At 40.9% G+C, this 25,513-nt stretch overlaps 3 protein-coding genes across 4 annotated transcripts in view; 2 read left to right on the forward strand and 1 right to left on the reverse strand.

Moving 5' to 3' along the window:
• LOC311591278 (leukocyte immunoglobulin-like receptor subfamily A member 5) overlaps positions 1-25,513 on the forward strand; it is a 99,201-nt gene that overhangs the window by 34,925 nt on the left and 38,763 nt on the right. The window lies entirely within an intron of this gene.
• LOC311591270 (leukocyte immunoglobulin-like receptor subfamily A member 6) lies at positions 3,043-11,641 on the forward strand. The gene is made up of 11 exons (XM_084770722.1): positions 3,043-3,231; positions 3,390-3,425; positions 3,607-3,894; positions 4,035-4,337; positions 4,620-4,904; positions 5,048-5,338; positions 5,830-6,114; positions 7,594-7,896; positions 8,112-8,408; positions 8,629-8,931; positions 11,315-11,641. The coding sequence occupies exons 1-11, from the start codon at positions 3,198-3,200 to the stop codon at positions 11,452-11,454; spliced, it is 2,565 nt and encodes an 854-aa protein (XP_084626848.1). The 5' UTR covers positions 3,043-3,197; the 3' UTR covers positions 11,455-11,641.
• LOC311590782 (large ribosomal subunit protein eL27-like) lies at positions 21,473-21,913 on the reverse strand (the record flags this gene model as incomplete). The annotated part of the gene is made up of 1 exon (XM_084770043.1): positions 21,473-21,913. One exon carries the CDS (start codon positions 21,911-21,913, stop codon positions 21,473-21,475), a length of 441 nt encoding a protein of 146 aa, XP_084626169.1.

A 25,513-nucleotide genomic window follows, 5' to 3' on the forward strand; every position in this document is an offset into this window, starting at 1 on the left:
CTCCCATTTTTATTTTCTTGATGACTAAAGATGCTGGTCAATTTTTTAAGTGCTTCTTGGCCATTAGGTGTCCCTCTGTCAGGAATTCTCTAATTTAGCTCTGTACACCATTTTTAATTGGGTTATTTCATTTGTTGTTGTCTAATTTCTTGAGTGCTTTATACATTTTGGATATAAGCCCTCTGACAGATGCAGGGTTGGTGAAGATCTTTTCCAATTTCGTAGCCTGGCAGTTTTTGTTTTTGATGGTGTCTCTTGCCTTACAGAACCTTTTCTGTTTCATGTGGTCTCATTTATTGCTTGTTGATCTTAGTGCCTGAGCTGCTGGTGTTCTGTTCTGGAATTTGTGTCCTCTGCCAGTGCATTCAAGGATATTCTCTACTGTCTCATTTATCAAATTTCGTGTTTCTACTTTTATCATGAGGTCTTAGATCTACTTAGACTTCAGTTTTATGCAGGGTGATTGGTATGGATATATTTGCATTCTTTTACTTGCAAACATACACTTAGAACAACAACATTTGTTGATGATTCTTTGTTTGTTGTTGTTCCGTTGTAATGTTTTGGTTCCTTTGTTGAAATGCAAGTGTGCATCGATGTATGGATTTACTCCTTGGTTTTCAAAATGAATCCATTGGCTAAATTTTTCATTTTTTACAAAATATGTATTTTTTATTACTATTACTCTGTACTACACTATGAGATAATGGAGGGATACAGATGCCTCCAGACATTCTTTTACTGTACAGGACGAGTATAGTTCTTTCCGATTTGTAAAGAATTTTTTGGAATTCTGCTGGGAATTGCATTGAATCTGTATATTGCTTTTGGTAAGATAGTCATTTTTGCATGTTCTGGGTATTATGAATAAGGCTGCTATGAACATGGTTGAGCAAATTTTCTTGTTGTGCGCTGGAGCATCTTCTGGGTATATTCCAAGGAGTGGACTAGCTGAGTCTTGAGGAAGCACTATTCCCATTTTTTCTGTGATAGCACCAGATAGATTTCCAAAGTGGCTGTACTAGTTTGCATTCCCACCAGCAATGAAGGAGTGTTCCTCTCTCCCCACATCCTCGCCAGCAGGTGGTTTCGCTTGAATTTTTTATCTTAGCCACTCTAATGGGTGTAATATGGAATCTCAGAGATGTTTTGATTTGCATTTCCCTGATGATTAAGGAGGTTGAGCATTTCTTTAAGTGTTTCTCGCCATTTGGTATTCCTCTGTCGAGAATTCTCTGTTTCGTTCCAAGCCCCTTTCTCAACTGGGTTATTTGGTTTGGTGGTGGATAAAGAAATTGTGGTACATATACACTATGGAATACTATTCAGCTATTACAAACAAGGAATTTCCAAAATTTGTGGATAAATGGACTGAGCTAGAAATGATCATAAGGAGTGAGTTAACGCAGAAGCAGAAAGACTCAAATGGTATATACTCACTTATATCTGCATATTAGCCCAAGGGGCATGTCACATGAAAGCCTTCAATTACCAGAAAACTGGGACAGTGGGGAGTACATTCTACTGGGACTCTACATGCGACAAGCATGGGAGAATAGCAAAGTAGAAGGATCCAGAGGGTCCTAGAAACCTACAAGTAGAACATTATGATAGGCAGATTTGGGCACAGGGGTCCCGCTCAAACTAAGGCACCAGCCAAGGACAATACACGCAATAACCTTTAAACCCCTACCCAGATCTAGCCAAAGGTCAAACATTCTCCACAGTAGTGTGGAGAGTTAGATATGACTTTCTCATGTACTCTGGTGCCTCATATTTGACCATTTTCCTTGGAGGGAAAGACCTGATGGCACTCAGAGGAAGGACAGCAGGCTACCAAGAAGAGACTTGATACCCTAAAGCATATACAGGGGGAGGAAGTCCCCCTCAGGAACTGTCACAGGTGAGGGGAATAATGGGAAAATGGGAGGGAGGGAACAATGGGAGGATACAAGGGATGGGATAACCATTGAGATGTAACAAGGACAAATTAATAAATTAATATATATCTGGGAAAAAAAAGATGGTCATTTTTAGTATGTGAATCGCAGTGATCCACATGCAAGGGACATCTTCCCATCTTCTGAAAAATTCTTCAATTTCTTTCTCCAGACACTTAAAGTTCATATCATGTAGGTCTTTCACTTAAATGGATAGAATTAAACTAAGATATTTTATTTTATGGCTATTGTGAAGGGTGGTTTTCGGGAATTTATACTTCATCCTGTTTATCATTTCAATGGAGGAGAACTACTGATATTTTGAGTTAATTTAGTATACAGTTACTTTGTTGGATGTTTTTATCAGCTGTAGGATCTCTGGTAAAATTTTTAGTTCACTTATGTATAGTATCATATCATCTTCCAATAGCAATATTTGACTTCTTCCCTCTCAATTTATATCCCTTTGATCTCCTTTAGTTGTCTTATCTCTCTAGTTAAAACTTCAATTACTATATTGAATAGATATGCAGAGAGGGTCACACATTTGTAATGGACCCTAACATAGACCATTAGTTCACCAGTTGGATTTGTGTGGAGTCTTTGCACAACGTGTCTCACCATTAATGAGTGGGCATTGTTTATATATCCCCAAGAAAAGTTTACATAGCATCCCCAAATCATCTCAAGGGCCTGGTAGCCAACTGGCCATTAGTTTGTTCTGTTTGAATAAGTAGAACCAAGAAGAAGCTTCGACAGAAAAAGTGCCACCAGCTCTAAGCCTCCTCATGTGAAAGTGCTGGACCAGGAAGATGGCCAGTTTGTGTTTGTGTCTAGTCCTAGTTTTTGGTGATTGGGACCATTCAGGCAGATGGACATGGGTAAAGTGGTGATGATCTGCATCAAGAGACCAAAGCCCAATGTGGGTGTGTTTGTAATGCCCACCCACAGAGAGCTGAGGAAATAGAATGAGGAATTTGAGACCTGAATAAGATTCAAGATGTTCTGTCAGAAACAAAATCAAAAGTAAAGAAAAACTAATATACTGAAGCCACATAATCTTCATGCCAACCCAGCACAGAACTGGGGAAATAGCAGCCAGCCACCACACAAGATTAGTTCCTCTTCCTCAGAGCCTGATAAGATGATGTCCTCATGACACAAAGAAGAAATGAGCCTGAATAGGACATACACTTTGTGTGGATTCTTACAACAAGAAGACGAAATATCTGCCATCTCTGGCAACTGGAAGATGCCATGACTCCCACTCTCACTGCCCTGCTGTGTCTTGGTGAGATGCGAAGATTAAGAGGGTGAATTCTGGTCTGAGAGGGAATGCACCTTAAACCCATGCCATCGTCCATCAATGTCTCAACAGCTCAGAAACCATCTGCAATTGCAAGGTCTGCTCATATTCAGAGCGAACACTTAGAGGTAACTCTCTTGCAGGACTGAGCCTGGTCTCCGGGAACCCTGCACTTTCAGGTGAGTGTTTGCTTAGCTGTCTGAGATTGGACATCTTTTGTGGGGACTACATGTCACTCCTGAGCAGCAGAGATGGAGAACAGCAGGTATGCACTGACTCTTGGGATGCCTGAAACATACTGGGTCTGAGAGCTGGCATCTGAGGAGAAGTCCTTGGACCCAGCTGCCGATTTTCTTGCAGGGGAACTCTCCAAACCCACAATCAGGGTGGTGCCAAGCAGTGTGGTAGCTATTGGGAGCCAGATGACAATCTTCTGTGAAGGGCCATTACATTTTAAGAAGTACTATCTCTACAAAGAAGGAAGTCCAGATAACCTGCTACAAACAACCCTTCCTGATACCAAGAAGAAAGCCAAGTTCTCTATCTCTTCAATTGAATGGTACCATTCAGGTCTATATTGGTGTTCCTGTAAAAACCCTACTGACATGTCAGAACAAAACAGTACAATCCTGGAACTAGTAGTGACAGGTGAGAAGACCCTCCTCCAACCCCAGGATCTGCCATGAGTAAAGGAATATGTTCACTTGGGGCTTATTTCTCAAATGTCAGAAGAGGAAAACAATGCTTCCCACATGAGTCCACTGAAAGGGCTTCCTCTCCTCTCTTAGGATATCTCCCTGGTAACATCACCCTTTCAGCCCTTCCCATCCTTGCCGTGAGCATTGGAGGATATGTGACCCTTCAGTGTGACTCACAAGAGGCATATGAAAAGTTGATTCTAATGAAGGGAACTTCCAAGGTCTCCACAACTGTGCCCTCACAAAATACAACCACTGGGATATTCCAGGCCATATTCAAAGTGGGCCCTGTGACCACCAATGAGAGATGGGGTTTCATATGCATTGGCTATAAAATGAACCGCCCCCAGCTGTGGTCAAAGCCCAGCAACCACCTACAGCTCTTGGTTTCAGGTAAGGAAGATCTATCCTCTCCCTGGTGACACAGGACCTGTTGTGTGGTGGGTGATTGAGACTTGGTGCTTCTTAAACCAGTGTCACAGAATGTGTGATACAGATGGACCTGAAATGTTGAAATAAGGCTTGATATTAACAGTGGAAGCCAAGTTCCAGGTTAGAGTAGTGTCTTTATGTGTCCCTTTGCTTTTGTAGTTCAGCTTAAGTGTCCTTTGCAAGTGTGACCTTCTTTGAGCCACTGTCCTAACACATTCCTCCTGTTTTTCTACTTCTCTGCAGGAACCCTCCCCAAGCCCACCATCCAGGCTCATCCTGGTCCTGCGGTGACATCCGGGAGCCCTGTGACCATCTGTTGTAAGGGGACCAATGAAACCCAAATATATGTTATATATAGAGAGCAAAGCCAAGAATCCTGGTACGCACAGAGCAAAAAGGGCCACAACAATGAGGCAAATTTCACCATCTCATCTGTGACGCAACTGAATGCAGGGCGATATCAATGCTACTCTTACACCTCTGCTGGGTGGTCAGAACGAAGTAGCCCCCTGGAGCTGATGGTTACAGGTGAGAGTGCTCTAAGGGGTTTTAGATCCAGATGTTATACTCAAGTAAACACTTGTCTAATACAATTACATACCACAGCCTATCCATGGGGGACAATGTGTTCTGTATAAGCTCATTTATTATTCCATATGTATCTTTCCTAGGAGTCTATGAAAAACCCACCCTCTTGGCCCTGGAAAACCCTGTTGTAAAGATAGGAGAGACTGTGTTCATCTCATGTGCCTCAGATCAGAAATTTGACTGGTTCATTTTAAGGAAGGATGATCAGAAAATCTACAGTTCCAAACATGAATACTCTGGGGTGAATCTGGCCAGGTTCCAAGTGGGTCCAATAACCTCTACGGAAATGTGGACGTTTAGATGCTTTGGCTATTTCACTACTAATCCTCATGTGTGGTCAAATGCCAGTGACCCCCTTGAGCTCCTGGTCTCAGGTAAGGAAGCCTGAGACTCTTCTGAGTCACACTGCTCCTGAAACAAATGCTCAGTGATGAGACTGGTGTACTTTGAAGCTGAGATCTCAGTAATCCTGAGACACTTGACTGTAAGACTCACTGTTCAGTAACAGAGGGCAGGGGATAGTGATAATTCAACTTGGGAATGGCAAGAGAGTTATTGACTTACCCATGGCCTTACTGCTTCAATTGATATTCAGGGGTAAATTTCATAGCAATGATTGTTATTTTTATTTAACTAATTTATTCAGATTACTTTCCCATTGTTATCCCCTCACTTGTGTGCTCTTGTTCTTCCCCCTTTCTCTCTCACCCTATTTCCCTTCCCTAGGTCTTTGACAGAAGGGGACCTCCTTCCCCACCATGTGATCACAGCCTATCTAGTCTCATCCTTGTTGCCTGTCAGCAATAAGTTTTGTCTTTACTTTAGAACTGTTCATAGCCCCACTACTTCTCCTAATTCCTTGTAGGTACCCTCAAGAAACCTACCTTGTGGGCAAAGCCAAATTCTGTGATTGCCTCAGGGGATCCTTTGACCATTTGGTGTAACGGGACCATGGATACCCAAATATATTTCCTGTATAAAGAAGGAAGCCCTGCACCCTGGTATAGCCAAATTCCAAAGCAACGTCGTAACAAGGTCAAGTTCTCCATAGGATCCATGGAAAAGGATAATGCAGGGCGATATCGCTGTTACTGTTACAATTCTGCTGGGTGGTCAAATCACAGTGACACGCTGGAGTTGGTGGTGACAGGTGAGAGGACACTCTCTCAACCTTTGGATCTACTTTGTGGAAAGTAGTGTGTTCACAGTAGTTTCTTCTTCTCCAATCCTAGAAGAACTGGGAAATGGTTTACTGTATGATTTCACATAATAGGGTTCCTCTTCTCTCCTAGGAGTTTACACCTGTAAAGTCACACTGTCATCTCAGGAGGGCATGTGACCCTTCTGTGTATCTCACAACAGGCATATAACAGTTTCATTCTAATGATGGAAGAAGAGAAGTGCTTCAGTTTTGAATATATATATATATATATATATATATATATATATATATGTGTGTGTGTGTGTGTGTGTGTGTGTGTGTGTGTGTGTGTGTGTGTGTGTGCAGCGGCTCATCCAGTGCTGAGTTCACATTGAGCCTTGTGACTCCCAACTGGAGTTGGAGGTTCACATGCTATGGCTATTTCTTGAGTAGTTCATGCCTTTGGTCACTGCCCAGTAACCACCTAGAGCTTTAGCTCTCAGGTTAGAAAGCCTAATACTTTACTGTGAATGATATTACAACTGACATCAGATTCCAGGTAAGGACCTGATGTGTGTTGGGTGCTTGGACACAGAGCTACTGAACCCAATGTCATAGAATGTATGACATAGCTATGCTTGAGGGGCAGAAGCATTGATGAATGATGACATTGTACTCTATGAGTCCAGAGGTTATTTTAAATGTGTTCTTCTGCTATTGTAAAACAGCTCTACCTGTCACTTGCAAATGTGATCTGCTCTATGTGACTGTTTTAAAAGATGTGCATTTTTCTTCTTTGCTGGGAACCTTCAGAAACTCACCATCTTGGGTCATGTGTGCTCTCTCATCGTAACAGGGAGCTCTGTAATGATATAGTGTGAAGGGTCTCTAGAATCCCATTTGTATGTGATGCATAAAGAGTGAAGCCCAGACTCAGAGGAAGGACAGCAGGTTACCGAGAAGAGACTTGATACCCTATGAGCATATACAGGTGGAGGAAATCCCCCTCAGGAACAGGGGAGGGGAGATAAGGGGAAAATGAGAAGGAGGGAAGAATGGGAGGATACAAGGGATGGGATAAACATTGAGATGTAACAAGAATAAATAAATAAAAAAATAAAATAAAATTTAGTTTGTAAAAAAAATAAAAATAAAATAAAAGTTTTATTTATGTTGCTAAAAAAAAGAGTGAACCCCAGAACTGAGGGATAGAGAGACTCCAATAGACCACAACAGTAAGACAAAGTTCTCCATTGCTTCTTTGACAAACCTGCATATATGGCAATATAATCATTACTTTTCCAACTCATTTGGGTGGAGAGAGTACACAGATACCTTTCAGCAAATGGTGGCAGGTGAAAAGACACTAAAATCACAATCCTTGTCTTTTTCCTTGGGAAATACTCTCCCAGTGTTGTTCATCCAGAGATCATCTGCTGGAGACAACATGGGAAGTGTTTCAAAGCAGCCTGCCTTCTCCTCTCCTAGGTGCCTACCATGAAAAACCGACCCTGTCAGCCCTGCCCAGGCCTGTAGTGACCGCAGGTGATAATGTGACCCTTCAGTGTGTCTCATCAAAAGGATATGACTGGTTTAAGTTGACTGGGAAAAATATGAAATTCCTCAGGTCCGAAAAGGCAAATTTGAAATCCGCAGGACAGTTCCAGGCTCTGTTTCCTAATATCTCTGTGCCATCCCCCAAGAAGGGGCCATTTAGATGTTATGGATACTATACAAATACTCCATATGTGTTTTCAGTGGCCAGTAATGATCTGGAGATACATGTTTCAGGTAAGGAGCTCTCTTTATTTAGCTGTGTTTTGATACTTGAAACAATTTATCATAAGCCTGCTAATGTCAGAAGCATTGTGGGACACGAGGGGTGCTGATGAGAGCTCTTACCTACGAAGGCTCAAAGTATGGGAAGTGATGATATTGTCAGAGCAGGATGAGAGGTGGCATGTACTCTCAGATCCATCTGGATGACTTCCTGTCTGTCGTCTCAGGGCTGTCAAGGAAGCCTTCCCTACTGAGCCTGCAAGGTACTGTCCTGGCCCCTGGAGAAAACCTCACCCTGCAGTGTTCTTCTGAGATCAGTTACAGCAGGTTTGCTCTGTCCAAAGATGGTGGAAGTGACCTCCCCCAGCTCTCTACTCATCGGTCACAGACTGGAGGTTTTCATGTCAACTTCCCCTTAGGCTCTGTGAATTTCTCCATTGGTGGCCAGTACAGATGCCATGGTGCACAAAACTTCTACTCTGAGTGGTCAGCACCCAGTGACCCTCTGGATATCCTGATCAAAGGTGAGGAAAGTGATTCATTCATTAGGGAGTCAACAAGGCACAGGCTCAGCTGGGAGGAGGCCTGGGGTTGATCTTCAAGATGATGAGGAGCATCTCAGGAGGAACAGATCTAGAAACAAGGGAGTGGATGCGAGATTGTCTGTGCAAATATAGAGACTAGATTCTGAAAGTGGCCTCAGAACAATGATCATAGCCCATCACTCATGTTATTCCTCTCTAGGACATCTTCCTGATACACCCACTCTCTCAGTGCGTTCAGGCACCAATGTGTCCTCAGGAGAGAATGTGACCCTGCTGTGTCAATCACCAACCCCAGTCGACACTTTCTTTCTGTTCAAGGAAGGAGCTGCATATCCTTCCATGATTCAAATATCAAAACTCCAAGATCCACAACGTGAGGCAGAATTCTCTCTGAGCGCTGTGACCCCAGCCCTTGGGGGTACCTATGTGTGCTTCGGTTCTAATAGCTCATTCCCTTACCTGTTGTCACATCCCAGTGTTCCTGTGGAAATCAAAGTCTCAGGTAAGGTGATCCAGACTGTCGTGTCCTCAGAATGTCACCCAGGATTCTTGACCCAGGAAGTTCTTGGTTGGGCTAGGAGTAAGTTCACCTAGTAGTAAGAAAAAAAGGTTCCTTTTCAGATATTAATAAATAAACTGCTGTTTCTCAATTAATAGCCACTCCACCCTTTTCATGGGAATCTAGAAGATTCAAGTTAGGCAGCAGGAAGAGTCTGGAGATTCAGTGTGGATATAAGACTGGGAAGAGATGAGATAATTAGGGTAGCATTCCACACAACATCCCTTCAATTTATTTGTCACAGTTCACTAGGTCTCTCGAGCTTATTCCAATAAAGGTTGTAGGTTTTCCTGTCTAGGGAGGTTGTTCCATCCCAGAGTGCATGAAGATTCTCAGAGCATATGAGTCTTCACTCCTTAATCACGTTGTATATTGTGGCTAATGTACTGGATATGGGGCAGGGATCCCACCATGGTCCTCAGAAACCCAGAGGCTCAGAGGCTAGAGGTAACTTGATGAACAGTAATATTCGGAGAAGCATATAAATGATTCCCCTGACCTTCTCATCCAATTGCATCATGCCTGGCAGCTCTTCACAGAGATCTAAGGGAGGACTGTGTAGCAGGGTGGGAGAGTAGGGGGTGGGGATCATGCTATGCATGGGGTTGGTGAATTCTCTTCTGGAGAACTTGACACGGAAAAATTTTTCTCTGGTGTGTTTCTCAGGATTAGATTTTTTTGGAGGGGGTGGTTTTATTTTGAGACAGGGTCATTCATTGTAGCCCTGGACTCCCTTTGTAGACCAGGGTGTCTTTAAATGCACAGAGATATGCCTGATTCTGCCTCCCCTAGTGCTTAGATTACAGGCATGCACCACCAGGCCAGGCTTAGGGGCCATTTTTATTCAAACCTGACATTCCACTCCATGGTCGCATGCGGGCAGACATGCTGCTAGAGAAGAACCAGAGAGTTCCACATCTGTGTCCACAGGCAGCAGAAAGTGAGACACACTATCTTTCACAAGGTTACACCTCCTAATGTCCACACCCCATGGGCCTAGGGGGCCCGTTTTTTAAATTCAAACCCCCATGCCATGCCTTTTCAGTTAGTGTGTTTCATTTAGTGGTAAAAGTGACAGCAAGTCTTTTAACAGCGGTCTTTAGTTGAAATCATCAATGTACATGGTGATGGGTTTTACAGGGACATGTTCATACAAGAGGCCATACTCCCCTCTCCCTCCTTTCTTCTTTTACTCCCTTCTCTGTCTCCCTCTCTTCCTCCACAAGACATTCATATTTATATCTCAGTGTCTCAGTCTTTTGTATGTTTATGTTTGCTCTTCCACAAACCCACAAATAACTTAGGCTTCAAGGATAAGAAAGCCATGTGCTGTGTGTTGCATCTGATTTATCTGACTTAATGTGAAGACTGCCAATTGCCTCTGTCTCTGTGAAAACAATTGTTTTCTACACTAATATTCATTAATTCAAACATGCATGCCAATAATTAAATGTTACAAAAATAGATATGTATATATCTGTGTCTAAACACATGTAGTTATATATATATGGTTACATGTTATGAAACTTTATCCCTACTAATAACATACAATGACCATGTCCTTGGATATTTATTTTCAGCTGGTATGTTAGGTGTACACATCATATATTAAAATACCGATATAAGTGTATTCATATCCGTGTGACTTACATTGCAGGTGTTTTAAACTATTAAACTCATTTAATGAGATGCTGAATGGATGATAAAGGACAATAGGAACCAGATGTGGTGAATACAGAGAAGATAGTCTCTGAGTGCCATTGAGGAGCAATCTTGACAATAAATCTTCACCTAATGATTCCATGGAGATCCATTCCTAGGGGAATTACCTTTCATGTTTCCATTCCCCAGACTGGACAGCAAGCATAGAGGTCTCTCTAGTTTTGAACAGAAATGAAAGATGATTTTCTTCACCAATTATTCGTTCTCAGGGTTTATTTAAACTTGAAGTTTAGACCCAAGTTGAAACTCAAACAGTGTGATATTTGTGAATAATCCAATAAGAAAACCGGAAGGAATCATGGCACTCCAGGGAAAGAGCTTGTACTAGATCATTTTGAAGTTATGCATATATCCTAATGTGCATTTATTAGACAGGATGTTGATCTCCAAGACTCACTAAGAATTCTTAAGTACTAATTAAGTATCAATTTTGTATCATCTCTTCTGTTATTAGAGTCTGATGAGGACATCACTGAATCACAAAACAGATCCAAAGCATAGACAGGGGAGTAAGGAGACTACTCAGTCATAAAGCTGGTCCAAATGTTTTGATGTCTAATTATACTTGGGTGACTTTGATCTTCCCTGCTTTCTTTGACCACAGCTCTAGATACACAGTACCATCACACAGTGGAGAATCTTATCAGGATGGGGATGGCTGGCTTGGTCCTTGTGGTCCTTGGAATTTTGGTGTTTAAAGATTGTCACAGCTGGAGAAAGATTCAACATGGAGATGTAAGATGAACAGAGAGACAAAAATGCATCTTTTGTGGATCTAGGGACCAGAAAATAAATACGAGAATTCAGGGTGGTTTATTAGGAAAATGCAGTGGTCTAGTTGGAGAAGTGCCATCAGGTACATATCAGGAGTCACTGTAAATTGAGTGGAAGTGAAAGGACTGGTTTCATGGGGTGGGGGTGGGGAGTATCCTTTTCACCAAATTAAAGCTATTGTCTTACAACTTGCTGTGGACTTTTGCTGTCATTTGTTCTAATCTCATGACATAGGGAAACATCCTGCAGCACCAACCAGGGTTGGATTCTCATCTTTGTACACATTCTACTTTGTCTGGCTTTCATGTTACATTTTTTAAAATAATTTTGAATGACTACACTACCACCTACATTAGGAGTTTCAATTTTTTTCTACTCTGAACAAAATACTTGGCTCAATTATTACAATTTCCAGCATAAATAGAAGCATAGACTGAGAAATAAGTGACTTAATTCATATGATGGCCAACAACTCTTTGTGGAAGAAGTTTTTTACATATGTCCATTGTGTGATTTCTCTTAAAATTGAATAGATTGGCAAGGATGCATCATGTTTAGGTTATAAGAACTCATTGGCAGTGTACTGTTGATATGACCACAGAATCATTACTTTTCATCATTTTTTACAAGGATCAATTATTTTATTATTTATCTTATAAAGTTATTGTATAAAAGTCACAAATCTATACTTTAAGATCAAAACTAATCACTCATGTCTATCTTAAGTCCTCAGGTTACACATCTATTCAATGACATTTAGAAAAAGATTAAATCATATCAGGAAGCTTGAGGCTAAAATTGTTACAGGAAATTAACCAACGTTTAATCACTAGCCTAGCGTTAGCCGGAAATGCACATCAACCAGTACTAGCCCAGCTGCCATTTTTGTTTTCTGACCACAAAAAATCCCTAGCTCAGTTGCTATGAGTGTGCCTTTCTGAACCTCAAGTTGTTCGCTAAGATTTTCTTTCTTTCTTTTTTTTTTGCACATGCACACACACCCCTTTCATTTTGATTTTTAAAAAACAGATCAATGCTATTGTCAAAACCAAGTTTTTGTTGAATCAAGTTTGTGGAGACTGGAAGACACAGATAGCAAGTATTGTTCAGGAGAAAAAGTGTCCACATACACCCTGGAGAGAAAACCCTCCCCCAGGAACCTGGCTGCTGCATTGCCAACCTTATATCGCTAATGGCCTCAGGCCTCTGAAAAATCCTGCACAATGAGTAGCCACAAAAGTTTGTGATGCTGGCTGCTTTTATTTGTGTACATTCGGAAAACATTTGCTGTGTAACCACCAGCTTCCAGGAAGTGCCCTGTGGGATTTAGTGAGAGATAGTGAACCAGCCTTCTCTGGGAGGTAATTCTAGTTAGCAAAAGCTGGCTGTGGTGTGGGCAGTTCCAGGACAGTGTGATAACAAGGACACTGGCTCTAAGATGCCTCAGCTGAAAGATGTGCTATTAATTTCTGTTCTGCTGGGAAAACCGCTGCCAACTGAACTGTGATGGGCAGAGGGTTATCAGACACACTTTAATTTCAGTGTTTTAAAAATGGAGGGGTGGTGGGGGGGTGCAATGGGGGTGGAGCTATTTGCTAAGATTTTCTACATCAAAGCCACTAGCAAAGCAAAAGCATCTTAACACAACTGTACTAACAATCTACATCTCCAAAATCTCTTTAAGTGTGGTTTACATTACCAACAATTTGCATCTCTAGGTTCTTTCTGAGGGTGGTGATGAATCATGAATCTGCTCCAGCGGCCATACTTGAGAAAGCTCAATCACAATAAGTGTCATAGCTAATGACACTTCCTAGTGAGGGGCTGGAACCCCTTAGAGTTTTCATACAACTCATAGATCATTACAGATGTGATGACCATTAAGGCAGCAAGCAGATGTGATGCTGCACAACAGCACGGAATCCTCAGGACAGGCAGCCCTCAGGGCTCTGCCTCTTCCAGGCACACCCATTGTGTTTGTGCTAATCAGCGGGCTATATGTCATGGGCTCTAAAGCTGTTTTGCTCTTCCTCTTGCATGGAATCCAACAGATAACACCGAAATCAGCCCCAAAGAAGGGTAATATTTATCCAGAGTTGCTACAACATGCATTGAAAAACAACCAGGATGATGGAATCACAGGACAAAAGAAAAAGAAACAAGTGTCATGACAAAGGTCAGGGGTGAAGCATGTTTATGGGGCAGAGAGGTCCCAGCTATGCACCTTCAGCTTCTTGGGTACATTGCAAAAAGCAATGGCTATGTAGAGTTACTGAATTTTGACTCCTTGGAAATCCTTGTTGCTTCCAGTATTCTGTGCTAATATATCATGACAACAAATATATATGCATATATATTGTGTACACTAATTGCATATGTATAATTATATATATATATATATATAATGACTTGCTTATAGATTACATATCATATATAGACTTCAGATATACCATATATATGATACATGAATATATATATATAATATGTCTCAAATTTATTATATATAGAGAGAGGTGTTTACATGTATGTGTTTGCAGATAGATAGATAGTTACATACATACATACATACATACATACATACATACATATATCCATCCATACATACATACATAATACATACATACAAGTATAAATGAGAGGGATATAGGTATTCAGGGTGGCTGTACGGTTGCTATAATTGATCCTGCTACTCATGTAATGTTAGTAAAATTTGATCGATCTAAAGTTTATATATTGGTATGCACAATATATAAGCAGGTTATTTGTATACATGCAGGGTGGAATTTAAATCTCATATCTACACACGATCATTAGATTAAAACTCATCTTACCTCATTAAAATCCTACATCTGAATACTAATTTTTAAAGATGTTTGTGTAGTTTATCAGTTCATAAGCTCATTTTTCATTTACAGAATCACCACAGTGCCCAGTGTTGTTTACATGTGATCACTGCATTGTCATTTTTAATGAATTATTTATTCACTATACATCTTGATCATGGCCCTCATTCTCCTCTCCTACCAGTCCAATCCTCCTTCTCTCTTCCCCACGTCCCCCTCCACTATGCCTCATAAAAGGAAGTCACTCCAACAATTCACCCCACCATATCAACTTGCATCTGGACTGAGAATGCCTCTTCCCCTGTGGCCTGGCAAGTCATCCTCCTTTAGAGAAAAGTGCTCCAATAGCAGGTAACGGAGTCTCTACATTAGAGGCAGCCCCTTTGCTCTTACTAGGGGACCCCCATGAAGCCAGAGCTGCCCATCAGCTTCATGTGTGTAGGAGGTCTAGGTACAGCCCATATGTGGTCCTTGGTTGGTGCTTCAGTCTCTGTAAACCCCTCTGTGGCCTGGTTAGTTGGCTCTGTTGGCTACTTGTGTAGCTCCTGCCCCTCAAATCTTTCTATTTTTGCCCCCACCTTTCCACAAGTTTCCCTATGCTTTTCCCAGTGTCTGTCTGTGAGTTTTGCTATGCATCCTACAGCAAGTAAGGGAACAAGAGATAATTGTCTACACAAGGCAGAAGAGTGTTAAGTGTTACTACCAGTCTTAAATGGGAGCTAGTGGCATCTGGAACATTGAGATGTAGTTAGACCTGAGAGGGAGGTGGCCAAGAGAACAGGTCTCACTATGAGGTCTCTGGTATATCCTTTTCCTACTAAGAAGCCCAGTCCACTACCTATCTACATGGTCCATTCAATAAGGGAGTCAAGACCATGGTCCTCAATTGTCTCCAGACCATGAGCGCATCCTATTGTATATGTTACATCTGAGTCCTCCAGAGTCTAGAGCACACCAGGACTTCACTGACCACCTTCCCCCAGCATTGATGATGTATATTTAGACCTGTGTCTGAGGGGATCTTCTCCTAGTTTTACAAAGGATTTCTCCCTAGTTTATGCTATCATCCCAGAAGGGAATAAACCAGCTTATACTTATGAGAGTATATCAAACTCCTTAAAGGGAGTATAGAGATACTTGCTTTATCAACATTTCTGTCAATATACAGATGGGTTTCTCACTATCTCCATAGTGCTCCCCTACCTGGTACTTAGGACTCTAGCAAGTCTCTCTCTCTCTCTCTCTCTCTCTCTCTCTCTCTCATTATATAAGACTTTCTTCGGCTCATCCCTTTGGAGACAGAATAGATGAAGGATGATGATGATGTGTTTACTACCTTTTGAATATTTAGGTAGTGTAATTAGAGGTCAGCTTTGTAGAAATCCAGGTCACCCTTCTGGGCACTGGACTCTTAAAGAGCCCATATTACTTGGTGTCTCAGTCTTCCTATCCTGGACTGCATGTCACTAATGTCAGCACCAGGCTGAGGACACTCCATTTGCAATCCAAGTATCTTAAGTGTCTTTGTTACAGATGTTCCTCTCCAAAGTTTTTCTTCAACCACTTTATAGGGCAACTGTCACTGCTCCATCGTGCAACTTCAGACACGTGAGAAGGTTTGGCTGGACTAATGAAACTTCCAGGCTGTAGTGTCTGAGGATTTGGGCCTGGTAGGGGAGCATGTTTATCCTTTAATTTCCCTTCAATGGTCTCTGAATAAGGAGAGAGGCTCAGGGGCAGGGAAGCAGGATAGGGAGAAGTGGAAAGAAGGGTGGAACTTAGAGGAGAAGAGTGGGCTAAAATTGTGGGGAAAAGTAAATAAGTAAATAATAAAAATAAAAATAAAATAAAGTAGGATCTGAAAAGAGTGTTCAGTCGCTTTGGATGTGGTTCTTTTGGATGGTGACAATGTCCAGATTAAAGATGGACAGTTTCCCTGAGTTTAGACCTCTCCAAGTATTCAGTAATCTCATGGTCCTGTACAACTTTGTGATCACGTGTATTTTCTGCCCAGATGCACTACTGCTTCTCATGTCCCCTTGTAGAGGACACTTATTCATGAAGTCTCATCAGCAAAAAGAATTGTCTCTTTTTTTTTACACGTTGGCTTCTGGGTCACTGAAACTTCTGAAGTATTGACATGAAGCAAAAAATATGATTATATCTAACAAAATACTTACACATTAAAATATGGGTCGATTTTGAAATATGTTCAATGAAAGAGTGAGACACAAGATGCCATCTGCTGTTACTTGAGTCCTATGACACCTCCAGGTAGACAGATCCACTGAGGCTGAAACCAGGATCTGAGGAAAGCATGGAATGGAAGTGAATACAAAACTGGAACACGGTTCTCTTGAGGGCAGTGGCAATACTTGATTTGAGACGGACAATTTCCATTAGTGTATGACCTCCACATGGGCAAAAACATATTCATTTTCTAAGATCAACTTTGTTGGTTTTTTATGTTTGTGTGCATTTTCCTTCTGTCATTTTAATATATCGGTACATTGAAAATAAAATTCTTTGTGTATTGCTTTTTTTCACCTGCTATTAGGCTGTAAATATTTTTGAGATTCAAATGTTTCCTGGTGGGCCCTTTAGGATAATTCAAGTAGAGGACCATATTATATGTAAAGAGGGGTAACTTGACTTGTTCTTCTCCAGTGCTTTTTACTTCTTTCTCTTGTTTATTGTTCTAGCTAAAATACTGAGTACTCCAGTGAAAATGATTGAAAGTGTAGGTACCATTTTTCTTATTACAGTTTTAGAGGATATGCTTTCAATTCTTGCAAACTTAATACAATATTGCTAAAGGAATCAAATAAAATAAATCAATTACTTTTATTTGCAAATGATATGATAATATTAATAAAGGACACCAAAGACTCTATCAGAGATTTATTAGTAGTTTCATTGATGCGGTAGTGTACAAAACTGACTTACAAAACCCAGTAGCCTTTCTATATATCAATAGCAAATAAGCTTTCAAATATTAAGGAGGCAACCTCATTCATAACAGTTTCATAAAATAACAAAATATTTAGGAATAAACCTAAAGAAGGACTTGAAAGACTTTTGTAATGAAAACTCAAATGTTTGAAAAAATAAATCAAGAAAGACACTTGAAGATCAACAGACCTCTCTTGTACCCGGATAGAGGAATTAAAAATTGTAAAAAGTGTCTATTCTGATAAAAGTAATTGCAGATGCAATGCAATCACAATCAAATTACCAGAGCCTTTCTTTACAAATGTAGGAAAAAGGTATCTCATGTATATAGAAACACAAGGAAGACCAAGGATAAACAAAGCATTCCTGAAGAAAGTGAATGTTGTAGAAGTTCTGATCATACTTGATTTCAAGTTCTACTACTGAGCCATAGTAATAAAAACAGCACAGTACTGGCCCCAAAGGGAAAGATATAAATGAAATGAAATGAAACGAAGCCCATTCTAAATTTGACAAAGATACAAAATTTGACAAAGTTGTACAAATTCTTGACAAAGATGTAAAAATATTGACACTGAAGAAAGACTAATCTTCAGCAAACGATGATGGTAAACACAGATCTCAATATGCAGAAAGAGGTAACTAAATTCTGTTCCCTCATCGTGCACAAAGTAGAACTTCAAGTGAAGTCAGAGATTAATATGATTATAATATATTTATATGCGTTCTAAGTCTTCAAATGTTGATGATGATGATGATTATAACAAAAATAATAACAATAACGATAAAACATTCAAATCCCCCAAAAAACAAATTTCGTAAGAAGAGTATTTGAGTTGGCTACTCTGCATGTATTGAAACCACAGCTTCCTCAAACAGTTTCAAGTCTGGAGTTAATCAGTATTCTCCTGTGAGTTTTATATCTGATAGGATGGAGGGTAATACACTAGTCCTTATATCACCAGTTGGGCCATAGTAAATTGTAATTCCTTCTTGGCTTCCCATCTAATGGGATACTGCTATTTTCTGAGGTAGGGAATTTAAAAAGTTCTCTTAATTGAATTTGAGCCTTACAGCTATGGCCTTTCGAGGATGGTATGTATGTCAGGCCCAGTGAGCTACTTAGTTTCTTATTTGAGTCAGAGATCTTATAATTATCATCTGGATTCAGATGTTGATCATTACATTTGCAAATATTAAGATGATGCCCAACAAGGGCAGGATGATTCTTCCTAGACCTGGAATGGATAACTGTCCAGGAGGTGCAGTTTACAAGAATATAGTTTAATAAAACGGATGAGCTAAAGAAGAAGAAAGTAAACAACAGTTTCTGCCTTCTGCTCCAATAAGAATTTTCAAAACAGCATGGATGACTACTTATAAAAGTGTTAAAAATAAATAATCCCCCACTGATTCAATTCCACGGAGAATTTAAAATTGCTTGCCTATGATATCCTGAGCTCATCAGTGGCAAGGATGATGCTACCCAGGTCTTCATCCTCATCTTTTTATTCCATGGCCATCAGTTTTAGAAATCCCCTCACTCTTTGGAAATTGAGGCAGTTAATTCTTAAGTGCCAGGGATGTTCTTTGACCCTCTCATTAAACCATGAGGCTCTCACTTTCCCAGACTAATGCAATCTCTAGATTCAAGGACTCTGGTACTCTGTCTCTTTTGGATGAAAGTTGGGATAATTCTCATCTAGTTACAGAAAATCTCCTCTACCTTGGATCAAATATATGAAACATCTTATGAATTGTATTAACTGCTTTACTATGCCTGTGACAAAATTTCATAACAAAGGCATCTTATAAAAGGACATGTTTAATTGTGCTTTTTTCCTATCTGCATTCATGTACAACGTGAATATACCTATCTATTTTTGTAGTACATTTTTTTGTGATCCTAATAGTGTGATGATTACAGGGGGAAATGTTAAAAAAAATCATGGGAACTGGGTGTGTGAGTATTGAGAGAGCCTGAGACTTTCACTACTTTTTTTCACATGGTACTTAGGTGACCCTGTGAAGACTACTTTGTGACTGGTTCTTAGGTTCTCAGCTGATGAATTAGTGCAAACTAATCTCAAGAGCAATTATCCCCAGGATTTTATACCTCAGACTGTGCTGGGAAAATAAGAAAGTTCCTTCATTCTCAACTGAGAGATGATTTTTTTTTCCATCTGAGCTCTATGGAATCAAGTAAACTATGCTCCAAAGAAGTGCCTTGGATAGAAGTCCTGAACTTACAGCATAATCAAGCTTAAGAAAAGAAGCCAAACACCAGTAGGAGGCCTGCTACAGCAGGAAAACGGTCCTTTTCAGAACGTCATTTATTTATGTGATGAGAATAATGTGCATTTATAGGAAATAAGAAGATAAAACTGCAGAAAAGAATCATCTCTCTTGAGCACTTTACACAGCATACATGTGTTTCTTTATCAGGAGTGCTGAGACAACCAACCAACCAACCAACCAACCAGACAACATGCCAGAAGCTAAAACAGGAACGGAAAATTCTGCTTGGGATGTAGATACAGAGGTTGATTTGTACACTGAGCAGTGAACTTCTCAGTGTGAAAATCCAGTTGTATTATACTGGTTTTGGTCGACCGACCCTGACTTCTTTTTCCACCATTTCCACTATCACAAACCCAGGATCACACAATGGACAACCTCATCCTAATTGGCATGTCTGGCTTGATCCCCACAGTTCTTGGGATTTTGCTTCGTGAGGCTTGCTGCAGCCAGAGAAGGATCTTGAATGCAGAGTAAAGGAGAGACAGCAATAGACCTTGCATGGTCACCAAGCCTGGGAAACAATTTTGAGGATGTCAAGCGTTTTGTTTTGTTTTTGCAAGAAATCCAGTGCTTAATGTTGGAAATCAATTGTGAGAAAAGATCCAGGAAGAAAATGTGTTTCAGGCAGAGGGAAACAACTAAAGGCTAGGGGTGAGCTCTTCACCAATACATTAAGAGTCTTACCTTGATGTGTGCTTTTGTAGATTTCTCCTCCTTCCCTTGTCAATCTATGGTGTTGGGGAACATGTCATTCCATCAGTGAGGTTTTGGTCCTCGCTGCTGGGCATGTTCTGTTTGCCTTCATTCCCACTATAATTCCCATTATAATATTTTCTTTATTATAAATCACCACATTCTTCATGGTGCATTATAAGCCTCTGTTTTTGTTGTTGTTTTGTTGTTACTATGGATTCTTTCCTTGCAAAAAAATTGGCTCAAAACAATTAAAATTGTGAGTGAAAGCCAGATTTCAGAATGAAAAAACAATTCAATCTAAATGATGCGCACCCAAATTATCAGGTATCTATTACACTTATTGCAATGTTGCTACTAATATATAAAAACCTGCTTAGATATTTAAAGAAATTATCTCATTGGACACTATTGACATGGTTTTAAAATATCATTTTATTAAGTAAGATCTGGCCTGTGATATTTGCTAATTTGTATGTATAGTCCTGTCCATGGATAACTTGAAATTCCAGCCTCTCCCTCTCTGCTATGGTCAGCCAGTTCCATTCTGGGGTAAAAAAAAGGCAGTGATCATAGCAGGTGGAAACATTTTCCCTTCTTGCCTGGTTCTCTATGTGGAGGCTGTATACCATGAAACTCAGATATATCTATGCATTCTTGTAATATAGCTTGTTTTATTCTGAGTTGATTCTTGTATTAGTTGAGATCCATGAGGAGGAGAGCTTTCACTTATATTTTCTAGCCGTTTCATTAATATCAAGTGGGAACACTCCAGCCTAATAAAACCCATTTCTTGTTAAATGGGTGAAAAACGGAGTGCTGACTTGGGGCTCTGAGGACACAGGGAATTGGACCAAATGTCCCAATTGATGTACAACTTGGACTTAGTGAAGAAAAAGATTGTGTCCCTGAATTAGGATGCTCAGGCTTGGACAGTGGTATGGAGAATGTTGCCTGCCATTCGCCAGCTGTTTATGGTCCATGAGCCACTAAAGTTCTTTCTGGGCGTTATCTAGATTAAATTGATTAATGTGGCAAGTCTTGCCTATTTTTTTTGTACAAGGGGGTAGTGGTGTACATAAAATGAAGAAAATTAATGGATCGCCAACATGTATACATCCATCATTGTCTGCTTCCCATGTGTGGAAATAAGGTGACAGGCTGCTTCAAGATTCTGTAGTATTCATTTCTTTTCTTTTTTATTTTAATGATGGAAATGAAAATACTCCTAAAAGTGAAGCCTTCTGGAAAAACCATTTGTTCTTCCCTGTCTTGTATCGTTCCTCAAACTTGACCTTGGCTTCCCACCTGGCCTTGCCTTTCTGGGCTGGGTCTCTAAAGACTTCCTTGTTGACAACAGTCTTGTCCAAGGGGATACCCACAGAGTACCTGGTGGGCATGAGGCGATTGTAGTTATAAACTTTCACAAAGGACTTGATCTTTGACCTCTTGGCAATTTTCTTCTTTCCCATGGCAGCTGTCACTTTTCGGGGATAGCAGTCAATTCCAGCCAGCAGGGCATGGCTGTAAGGGCGGTCTGAGGTGCCGTCATCGATGTTCGTCATGATGACGGCTTTGCGTCTGGAGTGGCATCCATCCAGGACCAGCACCACTTTCCCAGGTTTCACGAACTTGCCCATTTTGACAGCAAACAGCTGGCATCCAGCAGAAAGGAAAGAAGGGTACTGATTTCTCACACCATGAAAAACTGTATCCTAGAGCTGTGAGCTGTAAAAGCCTTTCCTCCTTTAAGTTGTCTTTGCACAGTATTTTATCATAGTAATAGAAAAACTAACTGATATAGGCCTCATGAACACCTCCTTTAGCAATGTTTACTGTGACAAGCAAGGTTTGTGACAGTCCTGTGCAGGTAGCAACACTTGCTATGAATTCCTTAGAACAATATGTTACTATGTCCAGGAGGTTGTATTTCACAGCACTTCTTTTGATCCCACATTTCTCTTCTTTCATATTCCCGGAACCATGGAGAGGGTGTAATAGATGTTTTTTTTTACTTCCCAGCACCCAACAGTCACTTATTCTCCATACTTTGACAAATTATGAGTCTGCACCACCAAATAACTATTAAAAATTGCATAAGAAATATATATGACTTACACCGAGACCAGAACTAATCCATTCATAGAAACGTAACTAAAAGGAATGTTGACATCCTTTCAATTTAGCAAAATAAGAGTAGTAGATTACCCCTTAGAGCCTGTAGTGACTTTAGTAGTGGATTTCTGACCCGGTGCATATTTTCTGTTTTTCAGGTTTACACATACATTTCTGTCATTTTTTAAATGATTTTTATCTCCTTTATTAATTTATTCTTGTTACATCTCAATGGTTATCCCATCCCTTGTATCCTCCCATTCTTCCCTCCCATTTTCCCCTTATTCCCCTCCCCTATGACTGTGACTGAGGGGGATTACCTCCCCCTGTATATGCTCATAGGGAAAAAAGTCTCCTCTTGGTAACCTGCTGTCCTTCCTCTGAGTGCCACCAGGTCTCCCCCTCCAGGGGACATGGTCAAAGGTGAGGCACCAGAGTATGTGAGAAAGTCATATCCCACTCTCCACTCTACTGTGGAGAGTGTTCTGTCCATTGTCTAGATCTGGGTAAGGTTTAAGATTTACCGCCTGTATTGTCCTTGGCTGGCGCCTTAGTTTGAGCGGGACCCCTGGGCCCAAATCTACCTATCATAATGTTCTACTTGTAGGCTTCTAGGACCCTCTGGATCCTTCTACTTTGCCAATCTCCCATGCTTCTCTCATCTAGAGTCCCACTAGAATGTCCTCCCCTCTGTCTCAGTTTCCTGGTAAGTGAAGGCTTTCGTGGGACATGCCCCTTGGGCTAATATTCAGATATAAGTGAGTATATACCATTTGAGTCTTTCTACTTCTCAAATCCAAGTGGATTAAGGACCTCAACATTTCTGTCATTTTAAAAGACACTTATTTCATTTTTCTCTTTGAGAACTTCATATATGAGCACCATGTTTACATCATTTCCACACCACCCTCTCCCTACTCCACCTCCTCCCATGCATTCCATTTCAAATTATCAATGTTTTACTTATTATCATGTTATTATTGTCGCAGTGTGTGTGTGTGTGTGTGTGTGCGCGCGTGTGTAGACCTGTTGAGTCCTTACTATTGCTTATGTTTATACATGTTCAGGGGTGACCACTTGAGAATGAGTAGACTATCAGGGACTGACCTTGTGGAAGACTGATTATCAGTAGACATTAATTGCCCATAGCTCTTTATCTAGGAGTGAGGCCTCATAAGTGCTCCTTTATATATACTGACATATGAACGTGGCGCTGTCTGTGTGCAGTCTTGTTTAGGTGGCCGTAGTGCTGAGGTTTCAAGAGTACAGTTCTCTGTCCCTTGAGCTGGTTACATGTGACTTATTTTGTGACAGGAAGCCTGTGGACTGTGTGTATCTGGTGTTTGTAGGCTGTGAAAAGTCGGGCTGCACCACAAGGATTTGAACTTAGCATTTTTCTTACCTGTCTCTTCATGACTCCCTCATACACCACTTAGCATGCAATAGTGGGATGCCAAATTAAACAACTAACACATATTCATGCAGATGCCTCAGTCTGACTTTTAAAAAATATGTCATCCATAGGATGGACCATTCATCCTGCTGCGGGGCAGGCAGTCAAGAACAAATTACTTGCACTGTTTCATCTTATCATAATTTATTTTGATGCCCATCATTACAAAAAATGAATTACTGTAATAGAAAGGGTTTGTGGACTGGAAATATCGCGAACAGAATAGAAGATGTGACTAAAGCCAGGGTAACTTCTTCTTTAAAAAAATTTTTTTTAAATTCTTGAGACTCCATTTTCATAAAACTCATGGGATATCAGACTTTTATATTTCAGTTTTATTTTTTCAAATGCAAATAGGCTTCTGGGAAGCCTCAGAAACAAGCAGCTCTTACCCAGCCTTGCCATATCAATCAACTTCCTGTCACTATATTTAAATGCCTGACACCATCAACTTACAAAGTGAAGAATTTTGGAGGCTCTAATGCAGGCTCCAATAGTCCCATTGTTCATTCCTGAGAGAACCTGACATCTCTCATCTGTTCTCTCTCTATAATTTTGTACTTTGAGACATTTTATAAAAGGAGACATAAAGTGTGTGATTTTTTTTAATTGGGTGGTTTCTTCCACATACACTCTTGAGATCGAGCCACAGTTAATTTTTCTCTGCAGAGCAGTGTTCTGTGGCATGATGCACTTTGGGGTTTTTTTTTCCCTTTCTAAAAATTTAATTTTTTAAATTGTCTATGATTTACACACCATGCACCAAAATCCCTCTCCTCCCCCCAGTAAAATTAAACAAACAGACAAACAAAAATATCTTGTCACAAAAGCTGTAGTGTATCATGAAGGATAGTATTTTGTCCACATATATTTACTTTTAAATGTTCATCGTTACTTTGTCAAGGGTCTGGTTTCAGGTCTACACTAGGGATACCGGATCCTCACTTGGACTGCTGTCAGATATCCTGTTGTTGCCCTGTGGCAAGGAGATTCTTAATCTTTGAATTGGCTCGTCCAGTCCCTTTATGTGTTCCAGCAGGTCATACATGGGGTAGAAGTTGGGGTGAGGTCTACTCAGAGCCCTGGATCGAGGTCTGTTCCCATGTCCTCAGGGCAGGGCCTGCTCTCTTGTTCCCATGTTCTCACGGCATGGCTGGTTCACCTGTTCCTATGTCCTCAGGGCAGGGTCCACTCTCCAGTTCTCAGGTCCCCAGGGAAGGGCCTGGCTCACCTGCTCCCTTGTCCTCAGGGCAGGGCCCACTCTCCCACTCCCAAGTCATCAGGGCAGGGGCCGCTCACCAGCTCCCATGTCATCATGGCAAGGCTGCATATCCTGCTCCCACGTTCTCAGGGCAGGGCTCGCTCTTCCTTTTCTGTGTCCTCAGAGCAGGGCCAGCTCTCCAGGTCCCATGTATCCAGGGCTGGATCACCTTCTCCCATTTCCTTAAGGCCAGCTCTCCTGTTCTTGTGTACTCAAGGTCAGTTCTCCTACTTCTGTGTCCACAGGGCCAACTCTCCTGCTCCCATTGCATTCACCAGATTGTTGCTGGCCTTCAAGGCCTGAATGGCCTCCTACTCCCATTGTTAGTGGATCTTGTTGGCCATTAAGCAGGTGTTCTTCTTTGGGTTGCTTTCAGAAATCACTGATGTTGGCCCAGATCAGCTTCTTGTC

Source organism: Acomys minous, assembly GCF_964271855.1.
Source record: "Acomys minous genome assembly, chromosome: 20".
NCBI classification, from domain to species: domain Eukaryota; kingdom Metazoa; phylum Chordata; class Mammalia; order Rodentia; family Muridae; genus Acomys; species Acomys minous.

Excerpts from the sequence above, each read along its gene's own strand:
- LOC311591270 (XM_084770722.1), top strand. The coding sequence starts at position 3,198 with ATGACTCCCACTCTCACTGCCCTGCTGTGTCTTG. Across the intron at positions 3,895-4,034 it reads CCTGGAACTAGTAGTGACAG|GATATCTCCCTGGTAACATC; the intron begins GTGAGAAGACCC and ends CTCCTCTCTTAG. Across the intron at positions 6,115-7,593 it reads GCTGGAGTTGGTGGTGACAG|GTGCCTACCATGAAAAACCG; the intron begins GTGAGAGGACAC and ends CTCCTCTCCTAG.